General features: G+C 42.1%; 1 protein-coding gene across 1 annotated transcript in view; it reads left to right on the top strand.

Annotated features, from left to right (window-relative positions):
- Positions 1 to 8745, top strand: part of LOC113475150 — a 12685-nt gene extending 3940 nt beyond the window's left edge. Inside the window, exon 2 of the mRNA XM_026838872.1 lies at positions 6213 to 8745. Coding sequence (XP_026694673.1) covers positions 6213 to 6980 — 768 coding nt within the window. The 3' untranslated portion in view covers positions 6981 to 8745. The remainder of the gene's footprint in view (positions 1 to 6212) is intronic.
- Positions 8746 to 9902: the final 1157 nt, after the last annotated feature.

The following is a 9902-nucleotide window of genomic DNA, read 5'->3' on the forward strand; positions in this document are numbered from 1 at the left end:
ACATATCCAAGCTGGTGCGTGCGAAAATTCTATTAGTATGTTTTTATGACGAATATTAAAATTCATAATTTAAAAAAAATTAAAATTAATTATTTTTTTAATGGAAAAAATATGTTAGTGACCTACACAGATGTATGCGTGAGTTATATTTTCGCGAATATTTTTAGAAAATTTAATATTCATATGATTTGAGATATTTGACTCATACTTGTCTGTATTCTGAACCCAAGCCCCCATTTTTTTGAAAAAATTAATGTTTCATTTTGTAGCTATTACGTAGCGCTACAACATATTTAAAGCTGGTGCGTGCGAAAATTCTATAAATATGTTTTATGACGAATATTAATATTCATAATTAATATTTTTTCGAATTTTAAATTTTTGATTTTAGAATCGGTACCGCTGGGGTCTAGTTAGTACAGTGTCCAAATTTTAGGTTGGTGGTGTAGCGGTTGATGTGGGAAAGCAGTAGATTAATCTTTAATTTAATGTCATTACAAAATATACTGAAGTCTCAAGATCGAGTGTGTGCAACTAACGTCCTTCTAATAACCGTTTTTCCGTGTACAACATTCTGGTAATCGTATAAATTTTACGTCTTCTTTGTGTAGGCTCAAAAGGAGACAATTACAGTATCATCAAAGCGTAGATAAAACACTCCCGATTCTTTTTATGTCCGTTTTCTAAATTTGTACTGACGTTGTATGCCCCAGGTCAAATTATCTGGGCGTTTTACTATCTTTTTACTGTGTGTTTTTGTTATAAAATAGTTGCCCAAATATTGGACATCACGCATTTGGACTAAACTTTTGGTGAACGTATTCTCGTGGCCTGTTTTCAGTCATCGTTGTTCGTCAATAAAGGAGTCAAAAACCGTTGAGCGGGTGGTTTGTCTTTACTGCTGCGTCTAAGCAACCGAAAAGTAAGTTCACGGCGTCAACTATCAACCAAAGAAGGATCAACTACGCACGGAGTCAACGTCAACCGAGCCAACCAGTTACGTTTTACGCTGCCCCCAACAATTGGTGACCTCTGAGCACGACCTTCCGACGACAGAACAACGGTGACGTTCCTTGTTTTTATTTACCTTTATTTATTCTTTTTAATTCTTTTTTTTCTTATTTTTATTCATTATGGCCCAAATTTTATCATTTTTAAAACGACCAAAGGGTAGATCTTTTAAACAATCTACGCCGTATGTCCCTGAGCGTTTTACAACTAACGCTCCTAGCGCTACTAACCCTTTTCGTGATGACGTTTTCGCGAACAGTGGGTCTTTTGGGAACGCGCCTGTCGATAAGCCTAAAACGGTGGGTAGCTACGCGCCTGAACAACCTTCGCGGGTACAAGTTAACTCCCCCGATTTTGCTAGCCAAAGCACCGAAATGACTAGTGTGAGCAATGGTGTACTGGCTGCTGGAAACAATTCGCTTATCGATCTTAAAACTAGATTGCCCCCTTTTTGGCCTTCGTCTGTCCGCTTATGGTTGAGTACCGTTGAGACTATTTTTGACTGCAATAACGTCCAGAGTGAGCATGTACGTTTCACGCATACCATTTCAGCCCTAGGTCCCGAACAAGTAAGCCGAGTTGGGCATTTTATTATGCACCGTGACGTTGATAAACCTTATACTGCTCTTAAAATGGCATTGTTAAAATTATATGAATTTAATGAGGTACAGAGTTTCAACAAATTGTTACACGAGACTAGGTTAAATAATCGCCGTCCGAGCGAATTGTTGAGCGAAATGAGGTCGTTGTTGAGCAGTCACGGCGAGTACGGCGTCGTGGCTGAAAGTCTCTTAAAGAAATTGTTTGTCGAACGTTTGCCTGATGATGTTAGACGCACTCTTGGGTTAGAATATTCACAATCAGACCTTGAAACCCTGGCTTCCAAGGCCGATGACATAATGATGTTACAAGCCCCAAATTCATTTGTCGGCCAATCCAGTAATGCCACGGCAGATCCTTCTCCTAATACCGTTACCTCGCAGATGCTTGTTAATGATAATTTTGAGCGCCGTTTGCAACGTTTAACTGACGAGTTATTGACACGTAAAAATCCGACTCCCCACGATAATACCGATTTTTCTGCTTACCCGGAGTATAACGCTTATCATCCCCGCAGTAATTTTCAACGTAGTCAACCTCGATATCGTTCTGTTCGACCGTTTGCTTCTTTTACGCCTCGTGCTAGGTTTAATTCTCGTCCTCCTGGTCACGCTGCACAGCCACAGTTTAATCCGCCGCAGACTCTCCGTCCCCGGTTTCGACCTACTCATAACCATAACCCGTCTGAATTGTGTTATTATCACGCCAGGTTTGGGGCAAGTGCCTATAGTTGTGTCCAGCCTTGTAATTGGAATGACCGTTCAAAAAACGGGGCAGGTCCTTCACGTGTTCGGTGAAGCGTGCTAATAATAGGACTGACTCTCACGCGCCTTCTACTTTCACCGTCCTTGATAAAAATCTTAATTTGTCGTTTCTCTGCGACTCGGGTAGTGCAGTTAGCATTATTCCCTTGTGGTATGCCCCTCGTTCATTTAATAATAAGTCTATGCGGTTACAAGGTGTTTCTGGCAAAACTTTTTATTCTTTTGGTAAAATTGACCTAGTTTTGGACATTGGTTTAGGTCGTTCGTTAGTTTGGACTTTTCAGATTTGTGATGTGAAACACGCAATTCTAGGTGCAGATTTCTTTGGTCATTATCGTATTTCGCTTGACGTATTTGGTAAACGTTTGGTTATCCGGAATAATGTCCATGATAAGTCTTCTACTACTAAGCGCAGTAAGCGCAATAGGCGCAAAAGGTTTCGAGGTGTTCGTAAGGTGCATGCCTTTGACAAGTGTAAGAAAACCAATTCTCCTCGTCCTCCACAGGATAATAACGGTTCGACTGATCCCATAGTTTTTCGTGTTGAACAGACTTCCGTTTGTAAAGGAGATGACCGTTATAACAACATTTTGGGTAAATTCCCCGATTTAACTTCTCCATTTTCCCGTCACGTCCCCATTAAACATAATGTCACTCATCAGATTGTTACACGTGGTCATCCTGTTTCTTGTCGACCTCGTCCTCTTTCTCCTGAAATGATGGAGATTGCTAGGAAAGAGTTTTCTAAACTACAAGAGTTAGGTATTGTTGTCCCCAGTGATAGTCCATGGTGTTCGCCGCTTCATATGGTCAAGAAGTCTGATAATTCTTATCGTTGTGTCGGAGATTACCGTAGGTTAAACCAGATGACCGTCTCAGATTCGTATCCCCTTCCATTTTTGCGTGATTTTGCTAACATTCTGCATGGTCGCACGATTTTTAGTAAACTAGACCTCGAGCGTGCTTACCATCAGATACCTATGGATAAGTCGTCTGTTGCAAAGACTACTATCACGACCCCTTTTGGCGCCTTTGCTTATAAACGCATGAGTTTTGGTCTCTGTAATGCTGCGCAGACTTTTTCACGTTTTATTAGTCAAGTCGTCCGTGGTTTGGAGGAGTTTTGCTTTGCGTTTGTCGACGATTTGTTGGTAGCTAGTTATTCTCCGGAAGAACATGAAAAACATTTAAAATTAGTTTTTCAACGTTTGTCCGAATATGGTTTGCTCATTAACACTAAGAAAAGTATTCTTGGTGCTTCTGAATTGCAATTCCTTGGCCATCACATTACCAAGGACGGTATGACTGCCATTGCTGACCGTGTCGTTGCCATTAGAGCTTTTCCATTGCCAAAGACTGTGTCTGAATTAAGACGTTTTCTAGGTATGGTAAATTTTTATAGACGGTTTATCCCTCATGCTGCTGATACTTTGCGCCATCTTAATTCTATGTTGTGTAAGAACCCTTCCAACCGTCGCCCGCTTGTTTGGTCCACTGAATCCATGTCTGCCTTCCAAAAGATTAAGACTATGCTTAGTGAAGAAACCCTTCTGTGTTACCCTAAGCTAAATGGTAGATTTTCCTTGGTAACTGATTGTAGTAGGACCGCTATGGGCGCTGTTCTCAATCAGCTGGTTGAAGGTGAATGGAAACCCCTCGCTTTCTTTTCCCGAGCGTTAAAGCCTTCCCAAAAGAAATATAGTGTTTTTGATCAGGAGCTTTTGGCCATTTATGATGCTGTTAGGCATTTTAAGTATTTGCTTGAAGGGCGTAAATTTAATATCGTCACTGATCATAAGCCCATTGTTCGCGCCTTCCATTCCAAGCGTGATAGATTTTCTCCCAGGCAGACGCGACAATTTTCGTTGATTGCTGAGTACACTAAGTCTATCGAATATATCAGTGGTTTTCAAAATTCGGTTGCCGATTGCCTTTCGCGCGCCGAAGTCAATTCGCTCTCGTTACCAGATGAAGCTATCACGCTTCATGAAATTTCCAGACATCAAAACAACCCTGCCTTTGTTAATGAAATTGAATTATATAGCAGCCTTAACCTTGTTAATCGTGTCATTCCCGATTCGGACAATTTGATTCTCGGTGACGTGTCTACTGGTTCTTTTCGGCCTATTATACCTGCTCCACTTCGTCGCAAAGTTTTCGACACACTGCATTCGTTATCACATCCCGGTGTAAATACATCACAAAAACTCATTAGCGATAGATTTCTTTGGCATCGTATGAGGTCAGACATTCGCGACTGGTGTGTTTCTTGTATTGCCTGTCAGAAATGTAAGGTTCATATTCACAATCGCGCTCCACTTGCACAGTATAGAGAGCCTTCATCGCGTTTTGTGGATTTGAATTTAGACATTGTCGGACCCCTTCCTAATTCCAACGGCTATTCATACCTAATGACTTGTATTTGTCGTTTTTCCCGTTGGATAGAGGCAATTCCGTTAAAGGATATTTCCGCTCCGACGCTCGCTAGTGCCTTTTTGTTAAATTGGGTTGCTCGTTTCGGCTGTCCTTCGCGTATAACTACGGATCGAGGTACGCAGTTTACTGGACAGGTTTGGTCTGATTTGTGCCTTTTCCTTGGTGCCAAGCACATTAGCACCACAGCATACCATCCCGCTGCCAATGGCAATATTGAGCGCTTTCATCGTACGCTCAAGGCAGCTCTGAAGGCGTATGACAACCCCGGTGACTGGCATACGAATCTTGGTCCTGTGTTGCTTGGTTTGCGTTCTTCTTTTAAACCCGATTTGGAATGTACGCCAGCTGAGTTAGTTTACGGGACCACCTTACGTTTGCCTTTAGAATTTTTTGATGAGCGTGATGGTTGTGATTTACCAAAATCAGAATTCGCGTCGCGTCTATCGTCCTTCATGGAAACCCTTCGTTTCCCGATGCGTAGAGTACAACAGCCGGTTAAAAGTCACATTGATCATGAGCTGTCTTCCTGTACTCACGTTTTTATCAAGTGTGGGGCTAACAAAGGTCCATTACATCCCCATTATGACGGCCCATTCAAGGTTTTGGATAAAAGCCCTAAATTTTTCACCTTGGCTATGCGTGGGCGACCCAACACGGTCTCGATTGATCGGATTAAAGTCGCTCATTTGCCTATGTTCCCGTCTAACTTGACCCCTATCTCGTCTGCGTACTGTGATGAAAATCTCAACGAGAGTATTTCCACAGAACAACCTCTCAGTAATACCTTCGATTCTGAGAACCCCTATATTCCTGCTCCTGTCGAGGAACCTCTTCAACAGGAAATCCCCAACGAACTTGTCCGTTACACCCGCGGTGGTCGTCCTGTAAAGCTTCCTCTTCGTTTTAGGGACTAATAGGATGAGCTTGTTTTATTTATTATTTATGTCTCTGTTTGCTTTTACTGTGAGTACTCCGCTCAAATTATGTCACGATTCTCTGTTTAAAGGAGAATATTTTATTCCCGAGTCCCCGCCTTGCGTTAAGCAAATTCCGTCTACGGTTAAAACGTGTGAAGCTAGGATTTTTAATCCGTCTTCCGAGCCCCTGCCGATAACAATGCACACGTGCCAAACTTTTGTCAGCACGTTCCATACCACGTATTTCTTTTTTGGGAGTAAAACCCATTCCATAGAGACCATTTCTGGTCCGGCGCCTGCGTCCGGTGCGTGCGAAGAGTGGGTGCAAACTAAGAATGCTCCTAGTTATGGTCCATTAACTAAAATGTCTGAAACTCAGTTTTCCACTTCCAACGAGGTGGAACTGTCCTACCAATGGCCCACTAGCGTGACTAAGTCTATTAACAATGCCCAAATGACGCAATCTGTCGTCTACTACGACCACATTCGTAAACGAATGAAGAGTCCTATGGGTATTTTAAGTAAATGCGATGTGCATCGCGGATTCTGTACCGTAGGTACAAGTACCTACGTTTGGAAAGTGCCCAAACTTATAGATTGCCCCCCGACTAAGCCTGTGGGAACCCATAACCTGACCCTACATTTTAGTGAGTCACAACGTCCTTATCGTTTAGAGGTACGTGATTTGGGACTTAGCATTCATTCCCTGGCTACCTGTCCGACTAATACTATCGCCTGTTATTCTAAGGACACTTTGTGTGATCCGTCTGGTCTGATTATTATCCCTTTAAATTGTTCTACCGCCTCTTTGTTGCGGCCTCAGCGAGTTCATAGCAACAATGCGTTCGACTCGTATGATCCGACTTCTGGTATGATTAACGAAGTCTCGGACACCTTGACTGAGAGCATGCGCAACATGACTGCCGATATACATTACTTAGAATGTACTATTCAGTCACTAGTGTCTACTTTATATTCGCTGGTCTCCCGGCAGTATCCGGGAGACATACTCAGTAAAATTCTGGGTGGACAGCGTGCTGCCATTACGGTAGGAGACCTCATGACTGAGTTAACGTGTGAGAACATTAATGGGACCATTTTGCATTCACTTGAGCACGGGAAACTCTTTGCTACCAGGCCACTCATACGTTATCGGGACCACGCTGGCAAGTTTCGCATTGGGCAGTTGTATCGTGACGGTTTGTTTACGCTGGCGTTAAATTTGTCGAGAGTTATACACCTGGGCGGGTGATGTCTTTTCGTATTCTTGACAACTTTTATGTGTTTGATAATTACTCCCTATCACATACCGACCAAAAGGTCAATTATATTACCCCATCTTTTTCCCCCGTCAATTTTCATCACACCACTCCCGACTATGAATCATTCATGAACGAGTTCCCCAAGACCGCTAGTGGTTTTGAAGATCTTACCACTATGTTAGCGACCTTAAGCCAAGCCAAACTTACTCACGATAAATTTTACCACTATCTTGAATCCAACTCCAACCCCTCTATTAGTGCCGATATGGAATATGTTTCCAAAACGTTGGACACCACCGCTCATAACATTTTTCTGAATGTGTTAAGTTCAATAACTTCACCATTTTGGACTTGTATAGTCATGGCTGCGCTTTCTATGGCATGTTTTTGGGGAGTTTTTTTTACCTTCTGGGTTTTTAAGGTGTACGGTGCGTCCATTTTTATTTTCATTCGGGGTAGAATTCGAGACGTTCGTTACCCTAATAACCCCCAAAATAATAATATTAATGAACGCGATAATTTCATTTCGGAACGTCCTTCCCAAAATACCCACGCCACTGCATAGTTTACTTTTGCATACCTCTTGGTTAAATCACATTCTTTCATTTATTTTGCTAAAACATTTATTTCGCATTTCGCTTAAACCTTTAACTTTGGGTAATCATGTACGAATTCGTAAAAATTATGGTTTGTTATACTTATGTCACTTTTATCGTTTTTTGTGGTGTCTTTGGTGTAAAATAAATTTTTTGTTGGTAATGTAATTTTACCTAATATATATCATTTTTTTAGAAATTGGGTATGTTCATGCATTCATTTTGGCGTTATAATTTTTTTTGTAGCTTATTCAGTGTAAAACATTTTTAATAGTAATGTAACCACACAGTATATCTAGCCTAAACGTATTTTGCATACATTCCATCCAAGACTTCATTATACCTCACCAAATTCCCTTTTTTTTAGACAATCGCTGCTAGAACACTGAGGCCCTACAATAGATCACCCCACCAGTGAACACATCTGCGCGAACATGTCGACCAAATCCTCAACAATGCAAATCCTCAACAACACAAATCCTCGGTTGAATATCACTGGAAATAATTCGATGAAAGGTGACAGCCACATCGGTCACGCAAACATCGAAGTAAATCAAACAAAAGAAATAAAACTCCAAGAGTCATCCAGTAAACAAAAGACGAGGATCATCATTGGAACCAAAAAACTCCAAAAGCTTCCAACAATTTAAAAACTGTAATCATGAGGAACAGTTCGCGTGGATCGTCAGCACATGAAACCATCTTGTGTGGGTGTGAGCCTATTTGTAGCGGTTGATGTGGGAAAGCAGTAGATTAATCTTTAATTTAATGTCATTACAAAATATACTGAAGTCTCAAGATCGAGTGTGTGCAACTAACGTCCTTCTAATAACCGTTTTTCCGTGTACAACATTCTGGTAATCGTATAAATTTTACGTCTTCTTTGTGTAGGCTCAAAAGGAGACAATTACAGTATCATCAAAGCGTAGATAAAACACTCCCGATTCTTTTTATGTCCGTTTTCTAAATTTGTACTGACGTTGTATGCCCCAGGGTCAAATTATCTGGGCGTTTTACTATCTTTTTACTGTGTGTTTTTGTTATAAAATAGTTGCCCAAATATTGGACATCACGCATTTGGACTAAACTTTTGGTGAACGTATTCTCGTGGCCTGTTTTCAGTCATCGTTGTTCGTCAATAAACGAGTCAAAAACCGTTGAGCGGGTGGTTTGTCTTTACTGCTGCGTCTAAGCAACCGAAAATTAAGTTCACGGCGTCAACTATCAACCAAAGAAGGATCAACTACGCACGGAGTCAACGTCAACCGAGCCAATCAGCTACGTTTTACGCCGCCCCCAACATCAGCAACAACAACAACAACAAAGCCAAGAACAACTGTTCGACGAAAAAGGATCTATATGACCACTACCGTGTTCAACAAGTATACCATGTAGAAATCATACACTATCAAACGAGACTAACTTGGGCAATCCGACACGTTACACATCGACTACAAACAGAGACTGATAATGTGAAACAAAGAATATTGAGAAACAACGATAAAAAGATGCGCGAAAGAAAGATGCCTCGCGCGTAATCAGTGCGCTACCGTGCTCGCGCCAAAACCGTTGGTGACGTCACAACAGGCGCGAAAATGTTGACGCGCCCAAAACCCCACAGAGTTCGGACATAACAATAGTCCCGCTTTTTTTTTTTTTTTTTTGCCAAAAATTTCTTTCAATCCTGGCTTGTTGAGTCTTGTAGTTGTTTTAGAGCTCTCGGTACTTTCGCCCGGGTCGGTTGCTTACGCCTTTCCGATGGTGCTCGCCTTGCCGGTTCGGCTTGAACCGCGGTTCGTTCGTCTTCTGTTGTTGGGTCTGGTCTGCTCTCATCATGTTCGTGGCCATCGGTTTGTTGATCAGCCATTTCTACCCCATCGTCCGGCCACACCCACAGGCACGTTTCGCTGTCCGCCCTCTCCTTGTTCTCGAAGGTGACGGGTTTGATGTCGTTGCCGTGACGCTGTTGCACTCGGCCGTCCTCTAGTCTCTGTAGCACGGCTCCGCTGCTCAGTGTTCTGATTACTTTATAAATCTGAGGGCCAAATATCGGGTTAAATTTTGTTCGCACAGTGTTTCTTACCATAAACAGGTCCCCTGGTTCGAACTGAGAATGTTTTCGGTGATTTGATTCATTGCATTTGTCTACGTTTTGTTCCTTTTTCTCCCTGTCTCTCTTGTAGGCCGCTGATACCTCTTCCCTGTCGAGAACCTGACGGGTGATGTCTTTTTTGTATCCTCCTCGGAACATTAGATTGACTAGTGTTTGACCTGTTGAGGGGTGTGGAGTCGATCTGTAGACAGCGAGGAGTTGGT

The sequence above is a fragment of the Ciona intestinalis genome, unplaced genomic scaffold, assembly GCF_000224145.3.
Source record: "Ciona intestinalis unplaced genomic scaffold, KH HT000122.2, whole genome shotgun sequence".
NCBI lineage: Eukaryota > Metazoa > Chordata > Ascidiacea > Phlebobranchia > Cionidae > Ciona > Ciona intestinalis.